The following is a 17632-nucleotide window of genomic DNA, read 5'->3' as shown; positions in this document are numbered from 1 at the left end:
TTTTTTTTTTTATATTTCAGCCAGGATCTGTCTCACTCTGTAGTCCAGGCCAGTCTTGAACTTGTGGCAATCCTCCTTCCCCATACTCTGGAAGTCTGAAATTATAGGAGTGAACCTTTGTGCTTTTAGTAACTGTCTTTGGAAGATGACTGTATGGGTTTGTGTTCTTGTAGCGGTGTATGAGTTCTGGTGCCCTGTGTGGCTTCTCTGATACTTGACATTTGCTGTCATTTTCTTCTATCTATCCTGGTAGCTAGTTATGCAAGGGAATTTTAGAGAATCTGTGGGAAGAATTAGCGTAAAATTTGGAGCTCCTTGCAGCCTTAACCTAGCACATCAACCTCATGCTGTCACCAAAGCCTCAATAGTACCCCTCTCTACAGTAGAGCTTCCCTGTGTGGGACAAGCTGAATCTGCACTCAGAATTGGCAAACACGTCTGGAGAAGATGTGTGGAGAAGGACTTAGCCTAGGGGCTTGTGCCTCTGGAATTCCAGTTTTGGTCTCTAGTGCTTCCACAGCCCTTCAACATATGTAGAAGTGTGGTTTTGTGATTTATTGTGACCTTTTCTAGTTGAAGCTATTTTGGTTTGCCATGATCCACTATATCCTCTGCAGGGTGGAAGTTATCATTAGATTCTTAGTATTTTTCTACTAGCACAGCCCTTGTTACTTGGTAATTTTTTCTTCTCTACTATGGTTTTTTGTTTGTTTTGTCTTTGTTTTTTGTTTGTTTTCTTGCTTTAGTTGGACTGTTCAGAATTACCAGGGCAGGGTTGAGCAGAGCTGGTGTCCTGCTGTGGGGTTGGGGGACTGCATTATTTTTGTTTCACCTGAGATTGTTGCTCTTGTTTTTGTAAATGTTCTTTTTCAGATGAAGAACTGTTTTTTAAAACTTTCATTATGTGTATATGTGTATCTGAGTCTGGGTTTGTGCTCGTGAGTACAGTGCACCTGAGGCCAGAAGAAGGCATGGGATCCCTTGGAACTGGAGTTTCAGGTTAGGAGCTATCCAGCATCAGTGCTGGGACTCGCAGTCAGGTCTCTGCAAGGGCCATATGCCCTCTTAACCGCCGCCACTGAGCCAGCTCTCCAGCCCCTGCTAACTTCCTAGTACAAATCACTATTGGTTTCATATAGTTAGATATTTATTTACCAAAGTGGTTATGATTCTTTTTTTTTTTCTGTCTGCATGGTTTCATGCATACTTTTAAAAAAACAAGTCACATATAAACCTATTATGTCTACTGCAGTAATTATTTTCATACAAGAGATGATGATTCTTTGCAGTCTCTGCCACACATTTCCTTTTTTAAAAAGTGTATTTTATGTATAGCAATGCAACTTACATATTAAGCAACTATAATATAATGGGTTTAAATAGCATTAAACAGAAGAAAAAGGAACATTTTCAGGTTTAAAAAAAAACCTCCCCAAATTGAATTTAAAAATAATAATTTTTTTTTCTTAAGTGGGTCAGTGTCACAAGTGTACTCAGTGACTTTTCACACCTAGTTCCTGTTGCATTAATGGTCAGTAGCGTTAGAAAGCTCAACTTTCACAATCACTGCCTCAAAGAAGTAACTCAGGTTGGATTCTTCTGGAATGTAAAAATGGTTCTTACTGCTTCAGTACACAGAAGCTAAATTCACAGATCCACCATGGAACTAAAAGAAAACTATGTCAGAGTTGAAACTAAGGGGAAAAAAAGTCTCATATACTCTTGCAACTTGTGTGTCTGTTGCATTTTTCTTTTATGAGATAGGGTTTCTTGTATCTCAGGTTTGTCTGGAACTCACTGTATATCAGAAGATGACTTTGACCTTCTGATCCTCCTGTGGCGACCTTCTGATCCTCCTGTGGCCACCTCCCAGATGTTTTTAGTTGCAGGACAGCACCACCATATCAGTTTATTTGACGCTGGGGTTTGAACCTAGGGCTATCCAGGCAAGCATTCTATCAACTGGGCCACATCCCCAGCCCAAATTCACCTTTCTTATGGCTTGTTTGTTTCAGGCATTTCTTTGGCAGCCTCAGCCCATCCTGCACTGCTTGCCTCTGTTTTATACAGAGAAGGAGTAAAATATCAAAAACTGCCCAGAGAGCAGATGTTTTGATTCACCTTATTTTATTATTTGGTATCTTGAAAAGAGAATGAGGTCAAGGAAGGACTGAGGGTGGAAACTGGGAGCTGAGGAAAGCCATGTCTGTTTGCTTTAGGTACACCTTCAACCCCTCCCCTTCCCACGCTTCCTCTTTCTCTGTAATTCCTGCTTTGCCACAAGTCAACTACCAGACTGACTACAGTTGGGCAAGTCACTTAATCACTGGGTTTTGTTTCTTCTGGGAGTTGAGGAAGGCCACCGTCCCAGTAGCTCTGAACCACTGTGTGAGGAGAATGGGAAGATGAAGCGAGCTAGTACATCAGAAGGACATTAACAAAAATGGGAGTGATGGTTGGGATCAGTTTTATACGCTGTTGTCCACCTCGCATTTTGTAATAACCTGGAGACGTGCAGAAGGGCCTTGTGAAGACACTTGCCCCGCCTGTAACTACATCTGTCAAAACCCCCATAACTGAAAGAGGCATAAAGAGGAAGTTTAGTTCATTTGCCTAAACCTTTTTTATTTGAAGATTTACTTACTCATGTATTTTATGTATATGGGTGTTTTGTCTTCATACACCCCAGAAGAGAGGGTCAGACCCCATTACATATGGTTATGAGCCACCATGTAATTTCTGAGAATTGAACTCAGGACATCAGAACAGTCAAGTGCTCTTAACGGCTGAGCCATCTCTTCAGCCCCCTCCTTGCTTAAGCTTTATAAAGTCCCTGAAAAGAGAGTTAAATGTCTCATGGGAATTCACAGCTGTTGATGAGCAGGCACTGGAACACAAACTTGGTAAAGAACTGATCTCTGAAGTGCTCTTGCTAGAGGGCTCGTTTGCATCACGGCCACTCTGATTCATGTGAGATTTCAGGTGTTGATCATGAACTCTTTCCAGAGTGAGAACAGCTAAGCTTCTGTCCAGAACAAGGCAGTTTCCCATTGTGGTAAATGTGACTTAGCCCACAGGATCCTAGTCTAGCCCTGCTTCTATGGGCTAGCTACTTTCAGAACAAGGGAGAACCTGCCCTAAGACCGAAGAGCAGTGGGCAGAGGTCCCCTGAGACATGCCGCTATTGGTTTTTAGGTTAAGTAACTTACTGGATAATTGTGGTCTCCTGTAGTTAGTATGTTGAGGTGTCTTAGGCCTCCCCATACTGCGGGGGAGGAGCAGGGTGTGTGTGTGTTGTTTCTGATTCTAGGTGCTTAACTCTGTGCCCTCCTTCCACATGCAAGCCTGTTGAAAGATACGGTTTTCATTTACAGTTTTTTGAGTGGGTGGTGGGTTCCACAGAGGGAGGTTTTGATTTATAGAGGTAACTATTGGCATGACCACTTACCTGTTCAACTTTACAGGTCATTATTTCTAAACTGGTTTTAACTCAAATCTTGTGGAGCGCAACTGGGGTGGGAAGAGAACAGGAAGCAAAGTAAACTTTCACAATCTATTATTAAACAGACTGCGGGACACTTAATGATGCACGAGAAAGACGGGAAAGGTCATCCGAATAAAAGATTATTTACATAGTAACATTTTAGAAGCAGTAAAATCACATTCAATTTAAGAGGTATGAGAAACTTAAGTCATAAATCTGTTTGTCTCCAGCATTATAAATCTCAAGGATTATAAATCCCTGTGTGGAACACACCCACCCACTCCTCAAACCACTTGTTCTTGGGGGCCAGCAAAATGACTGGGCAGATAAAGGGCCTTACCACCAAGCCTACAGGCCTGAACTGACTTTCTAGAGTTGTCTGTCTTCACACACACACACACACACACACACACACACACACACACAAGTAAATAAAGTAAAAATTTAAATTCTTAAAAACACTTGGTACAGGGATTTGGAAATGACTTTCTGTTATGCAGATATGTTTTGGAAAACATGAAATCCAGATCTTCATGTGTTTTACTTCATAATATCATTGTGTTTAATTTTGTTTTGGGGGTGCTGGGAATGGAACCAGAGCCTGGCACATGCTGAGCGTCTAGTGGAAGACGGAGCTCCGTCTCCAGCCCATGACTGTCAGGTGGACGCTCCAGGTACATTGCAGTCTGATAAACACTGAGCTTCTGCAGTTTCTGCTGTGGTCGCCTGCTTTTTTTCTAGCAAGAGGTCTGGCTTCTTTCTTCCTTTTTCCTTCTACTCTGATTGTCTGCTTCTCTTTCTCTCTTCTAAACTGGGCTAGGTACTGCTGTTTTCTTACTTTATTGTGCGGATGACTTTGTCGCCAACTTAAAAGATGTATGATTTTCCTGTTTGCCTGATCTGTGTCCTGCAGAGCAAGGGCTCTGGTGTCCTTAATCTTTGTAGTGGGTGGATGTACACTGGGGCCTGAGCCTTCATGAGTGTCCTGAAATGTTGGTTGGATATGAGGCCCAACCCAGCAGGGTGTACGTTGTAACTTTTGGTGAAATGATGTTGCATAGTGATTTGCCATCCCTGAGCTTCAGCTTCTAGGGTTAGGTAGAAGACCAGCTTCCTTGGAGATCTTGTTACATCGTAGAATGTGGTGAGTAGGTCTGTGGTGGATCCTGATAGTTTACATCTAGACAGTCTCCCGGGGGAAGCCAGCATTGCCAGTTCGCAAATTAAAAAGGACTGAGTAGTATGGAAGGCTCTTTTGTGAGTATAGTTGTTTTACATTCTGAAGAAAAGCACAAACTAAATAAACTGAGGCATGCTTAGAAATTATTGGAATGCTGAGTGATGACAGGAAGTTTCCAACATATTAATATCCCCAAAGTTGACAGCGATTTCATTGCTCCTACAACTTTGACTTTGACAAGTTAAAAATACTAAATAAGTGTCTGGGAAAGCATGTGAGTTAGCACTTGCTCCTCATCTAAAACACTGGGATGCTTCCTTGTTGAAGACTAGGCTTATGCTAATGAGGAAGCTGAGACAGAGAGACATGTGATCTCCCAAGTATAAATATAAGTACACAGACAGGCAAGCTGTTGATGAATCCATCCGAGGAGGCGTTCTCAGTTGTCTTCCAGTCCTCCAGAAGGTAGGAGTCCTCTGTAGAGAGGCTGCTAATAAACTCTGGGAATGAGTCTTTTTTAAAATATTGGTTCATCCCTCCCTCCCTCCTTCTTTCTCTCTTTCTTTTTCTTTCTTTCCTTCACTTCATCAGAAAGCCGTTGTATTTGATATGCAGCATTGCTAGTTGGGACATTTTTAGCTAATCTTGATTCTATGTACAAATGTCTAAAAGAAGTTGCATTAATGTATAACTTCCTTTTATAATGTATTTAATGTATTACTCCCTTTTTTTCTCAGCTACACAAGGGATATAAATTAGCTACCACTTCAGTGTCCAAATGCTTGCAGCCATGTCTGTGATGGATTCCACTCACTTAGATGTAGTGTTTGCTGGGCCTGAAGCTGTCAGTCTCCTGGAATTCTGCATCCCTGCTTCCTACTTTCTGTTTTACTGTGCGTGGAGGTTGAAATAGGATCTTGCTACATTACCCAGGCTGCACTCTAACTTGTTCATCCTGCTTTGGCCTCCTGGTTATTAGGATTACAAGTACCTGGCACAATCTAAACATTTTTTTTTTTCCTACAAAATTTAAATGTGGACAGAGGAAATTGAAAACCTGCAAGAAGTACCATATGTGTTGCTCATAGTTGAATTAACTATCTTTCTATAATGAAGTGGGGTTTTGTTTTAATTTTTTGAGACAGGACGCCATGCAGGTTGGTCTCAGATTCCAAACGAAACTCCTTATGTATTGAGAATGACCTTTGTCCACATCCCAAAAGCTGAGCTTTCAGGCTTAAATGCTTCCTCATCTGCTTCTAAAGTTTTAAGCCCCCAGAGAATTAAACACTGCGTACTATCACAGTGAGCTAGATCTAGTCTTTCTGCTGTGCGTTAGCGGGAAGCCATCACCACTAATTTCAAATCACTTACAATCCTTGCATCTCCTGGGCAAGTTAATAGCAGAAGCTGCATGTAAATGATGGTAGTGGAGGTAAAAAAACAAAACAAAACAAAACAAAACAAAAAAAAACCTTTAGGTTTAGCTTCTGCCTAAAGAAAAGCTTCAGCAGCAGCCTTCTCTCTCTCCCCGTTATAGAACCTCTCTGGGTGGGCGAGGCACATTGTGTGCTGCACACTGCACTGTTTATTACTGCATTTATTTATTTGTTTGTTTGTTTTTGTTTTGTGACAGTCTTACTATGTAGCCCAGGCTAGCCTAGGACTCCATATGTAGACCAGACTAGCCTCAAAGTCACAGAGATCTTCATGCCTGTGCTTCCCAAGTGCTAGGGTTAAAGGAATGCATGACTATGCCCGTTTCTCTTCTGTTCTTCCATCCTTCCCTTTCTTCCTTTCTCCCCTCCTCGCTTACTTTTTTTTTTTTTTTTTTTTTGCAGGGGGTGGGGTGGGGGTGGGGGGGATGTGATATCTAGTTAGAGTATCCTCTCCCCTATTATATATCTTTCTCCTTTTGTTGATACAGTCTTTCTGCCAATAGATGGGAATTGGGTTCCCTCCACCCCCCACCCCAGTGCTGGGCACCTGTGTACAGTGTAGAGGAGGTCTTGGGGTATAGTGTGTGCTGTGAGGGTGGGGAGTGTCTTGGTCTCTAACCACTGCAGAGCTTTTGAGCCTCCGCCACAGCCCTGCATTTTGACATTATAGTGTATACCATCACTTGGCCTGGAAAGTAACATTTCTAAAGTGATTCTATATTGAACTCAAAGTTTTTGAAACAATGTACTAAAGGCATTTGCTGCTTTTAAACAAATGTGTCTTTTGAGTATTACGTTACCCAGACTTGTTACCTAAAACGTCCTTGTGCCCTTATTTGGAGTCTTTTTGTTTTTGCTTTTCGAGACAGGGTTTATCTGTGTAGCCCTGGCTATCCTGGAACTCACTGTAGACCAGGCTGGCCTCGAACTCAGAAATCCACCTGCCTCTGCCTCCCTAGTGCTGGGATTAAAGGCATGTGCCACCACTGCCGGGCTATTTGGAGTCTTACACACGCCATCTTTTTTTATCCTGAGGTGTGTGTTTTGTCACAAACACCGAGCTTTAGAATTTGCATTCAGATGTTTCTTATGAGTTTCTGCAGTATGGCTACTGACATAGGAAGTAGTTGCTAGTCATGGCATTTCACTGGGGCATGGTGGGACGTGTTGGCACTGCTTGGAATCCCAGCACTGGGGAGGTAGACCGACTGATCAGGGATTCAGTATCGTCATCAGTTACATATTCTAGTATGAGGCCTCACACATACAACCCCATTCCCCAAATGGTGTCTCACTTCCAAATTACCCCGTGTGTGTGTGTGTGTGTGTGTGTGTGTGTGTGTGTACACGCATATGTGTAGGAGCTAGAGGCTGATGTGGAGTATAGTCTTTAGTCATTGTCGTCCACCTTTATTCATTTTATTTGTGCATATGTGAGAATAAGTGTGAGCTGGTGCACATGTACAGTCAGAGGGTAGCTTGCAGGGCTTGGTGTGCTCCTTGCATTCCAGGGGCTGAACTTAGGTTGGTTTGGTGGCAAGCACCCGTATCTGCTGAACCATCTTGCCAGCCCCCACCCCACCCCACCCACCCCACCCCAAATTATTCATTGAGTCAAGGTTTCTCAGTCAAACCCAGAGCTCCCAGTATGATTAGTCTGGCTAGCCAGCTTGCTTTGGAGATCTGCTGACTCCACCTTAGAGCCTGGAATTATAGCAGTGTTTTACTTGGGCTCAGAGGATCCAAACTCAGGTCCTCAAGCTTATATAGCCAGTGTTGAATCATATTCAACCCCTAGAACCTTGTCTTGAGGTGCTAATACAGTGTTTTCTCCACAATAATGGTTACTGGTTGAGCTCTAGGTACCAGCTTGTCTCTGCACCCCCAGTACTGGGATTAGAGTGAACTGCAGCACCCAGCTTTTACATTGATCTCAGGGATCTGAACTCAGTTCCTCATGCTTGTATGGTAGGCGTTTTATAGACCAAGGCATTTTATAGACCTAGGTCCCAGTTTTGTATTTTACATTAAAAAGTGTTTATTTTTATTTATCTATATGGGTGTTTTGTCTATACTCAAGTCTGTGCAGCACACATATCCTTGGCTCCTGCCAGAAGAAGGCATTGGATCCCCTGAGACTAGCATAATGGTCAGTTGTAAGCTACAGTATGTGTGCTGGGAATTGAACTCCCGGATCTTCTGGAAGAAAAGCCAGTACTCTAAAGTGCTGAGCCATTTCTCCAGCCTTTACTCCCCCCCCCCCCCCCCCCATGGTTTTTCTGTGTAGTCCTGGCTGTCCTGGAACTCACTCTGTAGACCAGGCTGGTCTCGAACTCAGAAATCCACCTGCCTCTGCCTCCCGAGTGCTGGGATTAAAGACGTGCGCCACCACCGCCCGGCTGTTGTTGTTGTTTGTTTGTTTGTTTGTTTTTAAAGAAAATATTTGCATTCTATACAGGGCAGTGTCATTTTAGCATTGCCTGTATAAAGCATGATATGACTGAAACTTTCTGTTTTATATGTGTGCTTTGTCTGCATGTTGTATGTGCCGCTCTTGTGTGCCTGGTGCTGTGGAGTTACAGGTGCTTGTGAGGCACTTGGTGGGTTCTGGGAACTAAAGCTGAGTTCACGTGCTCTTAACCACAGAGCCGCCTCTCTGGTCCTGCTTTATGTGAGTTAAGACCAGTACAGCACATTCAGTATTACAATATTACTGATCTTTAAAAAAAACCAAATACCAGTCAAACATGGTGGTACACACTTGTAATCTTAGTTCTCAGGAGACCAAGGCAAGAGGAGAGTTAATTTGAGGATAGCTTTGCCTATGTAAAGAGAACCTGTCTTACAAAAACAACACAAACCCAGCCAAACAAAATCTAAATATCTTTTCTGAAAAGAAGATATATGAGAATGTGGTAATAGCAAATCTCTTTGATATACCAGCTTTATTCTGATTACATACATACTCACATATAATTTCAGAGAGGAAAGCATTCTGCAAAAAATTAGGTTAGACTTTTCTCTTAGTGCCTAAGGCTCTCCCTCCATATTTTCACATGTATGTGTAGCGTGCATGTGCGCATGCATGTGCACATGTGTATGTGGGGGTCACACGTGTGTACGTGTGTATCTGGAAGCCTAAGATTGACCCTTGATTAGTCTTCCACTGTAACTGATGAAGTGAGGAGGTTTCTCTGGCAAACCCCTAGTATCCCATGTGACTAGTCTTGCTGGCCAGCTTGATCTGGGGATCCAGGCTCCACCTTTGGAGGCCGGAATTACAGCCACCCCACCCACCTGACATTTCTGTGGGTTCTGAGGATCTGAACTCAGGTTCTCATGCTTACGTGGCAAGGGTGTAGCCACTGAGTCATCTCTCAAACCCATGTCTTGAGGTTTTAACACACTATTTTATCTAAATAATTGCATGCTTACTTATGTTCCCTATGGTTTATCTTTAGGTCTAGCCATTGGTCAGTTATTTGTTTTTTTTATTGTCATAGTGTGGATTATCTAGCCCAGGGCCTTATGCATACTGGGCCAGTGTTCTACCTCTGAGGTATGTCAGAAGCCCTGGCTGTCAGTCTTTATTAAAGATCTACTTTTGTATTCTAAGTAAGAAGCCAGGGTACCAGCATAGGTTGTTGTTTTTTTTTTTCTTTCTGTAGTTTCAGATGCATTTTAGCTTTACCTGTTTCGAATGGGAACTAGCCAATATTTGAGGTTTAATGTTTTGTCTGTTAATCAGTTTCTAGTAATATCTGTTCTACTTAAAAACAAGCAAACAAACAAAACCAAAATCAATCTATGCAAAACCCCAAATCTGAAATCCTTTCATTGTACCAACCCCAACAAGCACCCTCTAGGGTCCCATTTGCTAATGCTTCTTTTTTCTATCACTGTCTCCAGCCTCCCTGGAGAAAAACAGGAAGACCTGCCTGCCTGAGGAAGTCCTTGGAAAGATGAGGTATCTAGATGCCTCCTGTCCTGGTAGCACCGGCAGTGCTTTAACACCTTACAAAAATCACTTGAGGCCTTCCCTGCTTTACATTATTTCATGCCCTGGCTTTTGTTGCTTTCATAACGCAGCCTGTTTATCTTGTTTTGACATATTTCACAGCATTGTTCTTTGTGGAGACTATTCCGTATAATTTGAGCATACGTGTGTGTGTTCCTGATCAGCCTACCATGGAATCCATCAGATTGAGCAATTTGGCTGACTCAGTAAAGATTCTCACACAACGTCTCACCTTACTCTCTAGCAGATACCTTTGATATCTGTATGAAAGTAGTTATTGGTAATTTAAAAACCCAATTGTAGGAGCACAGTGACCAGATCACCCTGTGTCAAGTCCTCACTGAAGCTCATTTAGGTAACAAAAGTATCTCCACAGAACAGCACTGGTAATGCCTCTGTGAGAGGTATGAGGTGGAGAAGAGGGATGGCTACACCCTGTAAGTAGCCTATAAAACATTTCCTTCAGGGCTCAGTGGGAAAGCAAGCTTAGCCTTGTGTGTGTGAGTACTCCCCAGCAGAGGCTGCGGCAACAGAAGCTGCAGCCAGGTAGGTGTTTCTTATTTTCTGTTTTGGATGATGTTATATTAATTAGCTTGATGCTTCTTCTTTCTTCCGTCCCTTTTCTTCCCTCCCCTCCCCCTTTTTGGTTTGGTTTGGTTTGGTTTTTTGAAATGGGGTTTCTCTGTAGCTCTGGCTGTTCTGGGACTCTAGACTAGGCTGGCCTCAAACTCTGAGATCCTCCTGCCTCTGCATCCTGAGGGCTGGGATGTGCCACCAACTCTTTGTTTCTTTCTTCTTTTATTTATTCATTCATTCATTTCTCTCTCTCTTTCCCTCTCTTTCTTTTCCCTCCTTCCCTCCCTCCTTCCCTTGCTTTCTTGAGCAGTTACTATATAACAAATATCCTTTTCTTTCCAGATTCCCAAAACAGACTTATAGCACAATGAGTAATCCCGCCATCCAGAGAATAGAAGACCAAATTGTCAAGTCTCCTGAAGACAAACGGGAATATCGTGGACTGGAGCTGGCCAATGGCATCAAAGTGCTTCTCATCAGTGATCCCACCACGGACAAGTCATCAGCGGCACTCGATGTGCACATAGGTACAGTGTAGTCTTGTGGACGGTCCGACGGCAATAGCGTTTGATAAACGGTGCTGTGAGTGTAAGAACCCGATAGTTTATCACAATTTCGTTTTTTCTTATTATTTTTATTATTTTTTGCTGTTTGTTTTGGTTTGGTTTTGAGACAGGGCTTTACTCTGTAGCTCAAGCAACCTAAAATTCACTGTGTTGCCCATGTTGGCCTCAAATTTGACATGATCCTCCTGCTTCTCAAATGCTGGGATTATAGATGTAAGCCACCATGCCTGCTTGTGGTATTTTGAGACAGGATCTCACTATTAACCCAGGTTGGCCTGGAGCACATCTAATAGGGTCTGGTTAGGCTTCCAGCTTAGGTGATTGTAGCCGCAAAGAAATTCGTTTCATGCTTTAAGCCAGTTCTTATTTTCTCTGGCATATTTAACTTGCTATTTTACAGTTTCTTGAGTACACATTTCTTCTGTATGTAATATCACTTTAGGGTTTTTTTGTTTGTTTGTTTGTTTGTTTGTTTGTTTTTTTTTTTTTGGTTTTGTTTTGGTTTTTCGAGATAGGGTTTCTCTGTATAGCCCTGGCTGTACTGGAACTCACTGTGTAGACCAGGCTGGCCTCGAACTCAGAAATCCGCCTGCCTCTGCCTCCCGAGTGCTGAGACTAAAGGCGTGCGCCACCACTGCCCGGCTGTAATGTCACTTTAGCCCTGTTATCTCCTACACATATCTATGCTTAATGGGAAACTATTTGTTTTTAATAGTGTTTTTTTTTTTAAATAAAATCTTTAGTGACATTTTAGTATTGGGGAAATAAGGTAATATTGAACAAATAACTATTGCTTACCTTAATGAAGTATTTTGCAAATATCTAATTTGGTTTTTTTCTTTGTTTGTTTTGTTTTTCTGACAAGGTCTCTGTTGTGTAGCCCTGGCTGTCCCAGAACTCTCTATGTAGTCCAGGGTGCAAATATCTAATTTGTATTCAAAGGACAAAGATAGGAATATATAAAAGACATAACTAAGGCAAAAGAAGTAAAATATTCTGCTTAAAATGTCACAGCTTTACTGGGTGTAATGGCACACTAGCAGTCGGGAGCTGGAGGCAGGAGGCTTACTGCAGGTTGAAGACCAGCATGGGGTACATAGAAAGACTGTGTCTCAAAACAGCCGCAAATAGAAAATTAGAAATAAGAAACTCTTATAACTCCTCAAACAGGACTCCCCAGGGACATCACACAGTTGGCCCACGTTACCCCCCTAAGTGATGTCCAGGAGAGAACTAGAATCTAGGTCTTCTTGTTTACTACCTGAATAATGGCATTTCAGAGCACTTAACTCCCTCTGTGCATTGTCACATTAAGAGTGTCAAATCACTTATAATTAATCTTCATTTACTAGCCTTTAATACTGAGAAGTGATTAAGTCTATGTGTTTTCTCTTTCAGGTTCACTGTCAGACCCTCCAAATATTCCTGGCTTAAGTCATTTTTGTGAACATATGCTGTTTTTGGGAACCAAGAAATATCCTAAAGAAAATGAATACAGCCAGTTTCTCAGTGAACATGCTGGAAGTTCAAATGCATTTACTAGTGGAGAACACACCAATTATTATTTCGATGTTTCCCATGAACACTTGGAAGGAGCCCTGGACAGGTAATACTGAGTGCCTTGTAAATTTGTGAACTTTGTACAGTTACTAACATTAATCAAAATAATTATTGTTTTTATAAAAATGACATCACTGTTTTATACTTTAACAAAGATATTATAGGTCTGGTGGTCAACTGGGTGCAGGCCCTTGCCACCAAGCTTGTTGACCTGAGTTTGCTCTAGGATCCACATAATGGAAGGAGATAAATGACCCCTGCAGGTAGTCCTCTGACCTCCACATGGGTTCCCCTCTCCTCCACCCTGCCCAGCAGGCAGTCCTCTGACCTCCACGTGCATTCCCCTCTTTCCACCCTGCCCAAGATAAGCAAATAAAGTAGCTTTATTTAAAAGAAAAGATGTTCTGCAGGCAGGCATGGTGCAGGCAGGCATGGTGGTGGATACCTCTAACCCCCACTCTGTAAGCAGAGGAAGATGGAGTCCCATGTTCTGCAGGCAGGCATGGTGGTGAGTACCTCTAACCCCCTACTCTGTAAGCAGAGGTAGATAGAGCCCCATCAGATCCAGGCCTGCCAGGACTACACAGTGAGACCCTGGACATGTACGCTAGGTGGTGGTGGCATACACCTTTAATCACAGCATTTAGGAGCCAGAGGCAGGTGGATCTTCGTGAGTTTGAGGACAGCCTGGTCTACAGAGTGAGTTCCAGGACAGCCAGGGCTACACAGAGAAACCCTGTCTTGAAAAACCAAAATAATAATATAGCAACAACAACAAAACAACAATAATACACACACACACACACACACACACACACACACACACACATGCATGCACCTCCCCACCCTGACTGTGTTTTATAAAACAGAAAAGGTAATGAGAGATGCCACATATTTACTTCATGGTAGAAGGAAAATAATGACACAACTGTAAACTGGCCTGCAGGCCTATAAAATATTATATTGACTTATAAAGTCCTCACTAGCTTTCTCAGTCTAACTGGACTCGCGTCTTTAACACATGGTAAAGAACCTATGACAGGACTGGTTGCTCATGGCTCGGCAGCAAGAATACATGTTGCTTTTGTAAAGGATCTGGATTTAATTCCTACTACCTACTTGGTGGCTCATAACCATCTATAACTTCAGTTCCAGGGGATCCAATTCCCTCTTCTCCCCTCTTCTGGTACCAGACACACCCATGGTATACATGCATACATGGAGGCAAAACACTCATAAACATTTAAAAATTTTTTTTAGGAATTAAAAAAAAATATTAATTTGAGACAATGTCACAGATCTCTTTTAAAACGCACTTAGTGTTCCAGAATGCTATATCTTAGATATTCTCTTTCTCTTTAATTTCATACTTCTTAATGATACTTAGTGAATATAGAATTAAAGACAAAACAAAGCAAAATTCTATGCACTGGTGTGTGGGTGCCAATGGTTTGTGGCATGTGTTCATATGTAGGCATGTGGATGCCACAGAGTATATGTTGAGGTCAGACGACAGCCTTGCATGTCGCTCCTTGACTTCACCGTTTGAAGTAGTCTCTTGTCTTTTACTACCACAGACCACACAAGGCTGGTGGTCTGCCTGCCATCCCCTGAGAGGTGCTGGAAGGACAGACACCTGGTGCTACTGTCTGGCTTTATGTAGGTTCTGGGGATCCCAAGTCAAGACTTCACCTTGCACTAGAAAGCACTTAATTCACTGGGCCACCTCCCCAGCTCAGATGCACACTATCTCCTGCTGTTTCAACTTTAAGGGTGTCTTGGAAGTATTTTATGGACCAGGCTCTGTTAGGATAGCATAATGTCTTTTATTAAAAAAAAACTTAAATTACTTGGATGTGCTTTGTGTTGTGTGTGCATGGGGTCATGCACATGCCACAGGATGCACATAGAAGTCAGAGGGCAGTTTGTGAGAGTCCCTTATCTCCTTCCACTATGTGGATCCTGGGGATTGAACTCAGGTCATCGGACTTGGTGGCAGGCACCTTTACTTCTAATTTATGTATGTACATGTATGTTCACCAGAAGAGGGCATCAGTTATAGTCACCATGGGACTACAGTTATAGATGTTCTGAGCCACCATGTGAACTCAGGACTTCTGGGAGGTTAGTCCTGTGGAATCAAGAAAGGTATATTAGTTGCTTATATTAGAGTTACGTACCATGTTATTTGTTGAATTGATGCTTATTAAAAATTCATAGACTATTTAGTATTTCATAAGAACTCGTAATCATGGTTAGTCAGACTGCTGTGACATGCTTGAGCTTTTTCATTGCACTGTTTTTTTCTACTAATTAAAGTTTTCCTAAAATTCAAATCACACCTTTTAAAATTCAAGTCACTTAATTTGTCTGTCCTGAGGTGCCTGAGTTTTAATGAGATTCCACTGCAGGCTGTCCATTTAATATTTTTTAATTATTTAAAAGAGTTATATGTATGTGTGTATGTGAATATGTGTGTTTTTGAGAGATGTGTGTGTGTGTGTGTAATATGTGTATATAAGGGTATATGTTAGTATGTAAATGTGTGTGATAGGAATTTCTGACTGTAGTGTGTATGTGGTAGTGTGTAAATTGTGTTTGTATGAGTGTGTGTGAGCATGTGTGAGTGTATGTTGGAGGTAGAATGTGTGCATATGTCTTGATGCATATACAGAGGAGAGAGGACAACTTTTAGGATTTGGTTTTCTCTTTTTACTGTAGGTTCCTGATAGGCTAACATGGCAAGTACTTTGACAAAGAATTATCAACTGCTTTTCCCTCTTTTAAGGAAACTTAAGTTTCACAGACGTGTTAAATTGTAAATCTTTTTTTTTTTTTAAAGACTTATCTATATTTATATGATTACACTGTTGCTGTCTTCAGATACACCGGAAGAGGGCATTGGATCCCATTACAAATGGTTGTGAGCCATCATGTGGTTGCTGGGAATTGAACTCAGGACCTCTGGAAGAGCAATCAGTTGCTCTTAACTGCTGAGCCATCTTTCCAGTCCCCCAAACTGCTAATCTTAAGTAGACTACAGCTGTCTCTTAAGGTCAGTTTTGACCTTTTGATGTTAATATATTGATATTTTCACTCATTTTAGCATCTCTGGAGAGATCAACACCTCTGGATTTACATATGCCCAATACTGTACTTTTCTTCTATTGTTTAGTAGTTTTTTAATATTTCTTTTTCTCAGAACAATGGTGCTCCCCCCACCCCCAATTAAAGCGAGACAAGGTCTCACTATGTTCTTGGCTGTCCTAGAATTCACTGTGTAAACTGGTCTCTAGCTCAGTGTCTGCCTCCTGAGTGCTAGGATTAGAGGTGTGTACCACCACATCCGACCCTAATTTTTCCCCCTCTGTCTTATGCATTCTAGCAAGTATTGTGTCCCTGAGCTATGTCCTCAACCCTAATTTCTTCAGATCTTATGTAATTCATATTAACTATAGGTTTCAAAAATATTTTAAAAGCTATTGTTTCAAAGTCACAGTTCTCAAGTTGATAATTCTGTTTTATGTTTTTAGGTTTGCCCAGTTTTTCCTGTGCCCCCTGTTTGATGCCAGTTGTAAAGACAGAGAGGTGAATGCCGTCGACTCAGAGCATGAGAAGAACGTGATGAACGATGCCTGGAGACTCTTCCAGCTGGAGAAAGCTACGGGGAATCCCAAACACCCCTTCAGCAAATTCGGGACAGGTTTGTCAGCTTCGTGCCTCCACTGCTGAGCTACTTGATCTCACTGAGTCTCACAGGTTCCCTGCACAGTGTTTTCATAATTTCTTGTTCCAGTTTGAATCCCATTCAAGTAAGAGTCCATGTATTTCAGGAGTGGCACAGTTCGGAGCCGTGTATGGTTGCTATCGGGGCTTCAAACATGCTGTGCAGACATTCTCCACTAAGCTACACCCTCACCCTTTGTCCTTGTCTTTTTGAAACTGGCTCTTGCCCTGTAACCCAAGCTAGCCTCAAACTTCAAATCCTCCTGCTTTAGCTTCCCTACTACTGCGATTACAAGCAGTTACCCAGAAAGGTTATTGTGCTTTTAAAAATACTTTAGTTATTATAAAATAAAAAACAATGATAATATATTGTGTAATATACTTATACATTTGTTTATTTTCTAAATTAATGTCTTTGAGTTTAGACACTATTTCCTAGATATACAATAGATCCAGAGAAATTGACTTAACTATAGAATTAGGTGTCTGTAGAAGTTACAGTTAGAGAGGTAGGCATAATAGTTTCCTAATTGTACTCCTAGAAAAATCTTCCTTCAGGCTTCCTCGGTCTCTCCCTTCTTTCCTCTTTCTTTTCCTTCCTTCCTTCCTTCCTTCCTTCCTTCCTTCCTTCCTTCCTCCCTCCCTCCCTCCCTCCCTCCCTTCCCTTCCCTTCTCCTTCCTTCCTTCCTTCCTTCCTTCCTTCCTTCCTTCCTTCCTTCCTCCTTCATCTTTTTTCTTCCTTTGTTTCTTTTCTTTTGCCTCCCTTTCTCTCTCCCTTCCCCCTTTCTTCCCTTCCTCCCCCCCTCTCTCTCTCTCCCCCTCCCTCCCTCCCTCCCTCCCTCTCTCCCTCCTTCCCTCTCTCCCTCTCTCCCTCTCCCCCCCTCCCCCGCCCCCCGGGGTCTTTTGGATCTCAGCTGGTTTTATTACACTGTGTGGAGGATGGATGACCTTGAACTCCTGATCCGCCTGCCCTGACCTCCCAAGTGCTAGGATCCCAGGCCTGACCACCACATTCATTCATTCATTCTTTCTTTCTTTTTTTCTTTCTTCTTTCTTTCTTTCTTTCTTTCTTCCTTCTTTTTT

The 17632-nt window shown here is 42.2% G+C and overlaps 1 protein-coding gene across 7 annotated transcripts in view; it reads left to right on the top strand.

The window, feature by feature from the left end:
* Nucleotides 1-17632, top strand: part of Ide (insulin degrading enzyme) — a 96473-nt gene that overhangs the window by 23155 nt on the left and 55686 nt on the right. For 3 of the 7 annotated variants that reach the window (XM_076919807.1, XM_076919829.1, XM_034500863.2), the window contains 4 exons: nt 10013-10070; nt 11040-11224; nt 12662-12869; nt 16357-16526. In XM_076919807.1, the coding sequence (XP_076775922.1) occupies nt 10013-10070; nt 11040-11224; nt 12662-12869; nt 16357-16526 (621 nt within the window). Of the gene's footprint in view, nt 1-5049; nt 5130-10012; nt 10071-11039; nt 11225-12661; nt 12870-16356; nt 16527-17632 lie in introns of those variants that run through there. The other 4 variants (XM_034500869.2, XM_034500855.2, XM_076919835.1 and 1 more) reach the window with 2 other exon arrangements.

The sequence above is a fragment of the Arvicanthis niloticus genome, chromosome 1 (assembly GCF_011762505.2).
Source record: "Arvicanthis niloticus isolate mArvNil1 chromosome 1, mArvNil1.pat.X, whole genome shotgun sequence".
NCBI classification, from domain to species: Eukaryota; Metazoa; Chordata; class Mammalia; order Rodentia; family Muridae; genus Arvicanthis; species Arvicanthis niloticus.
This window is presented reverse-complemented; position numbering and strand designations above follow the sequence as displayed.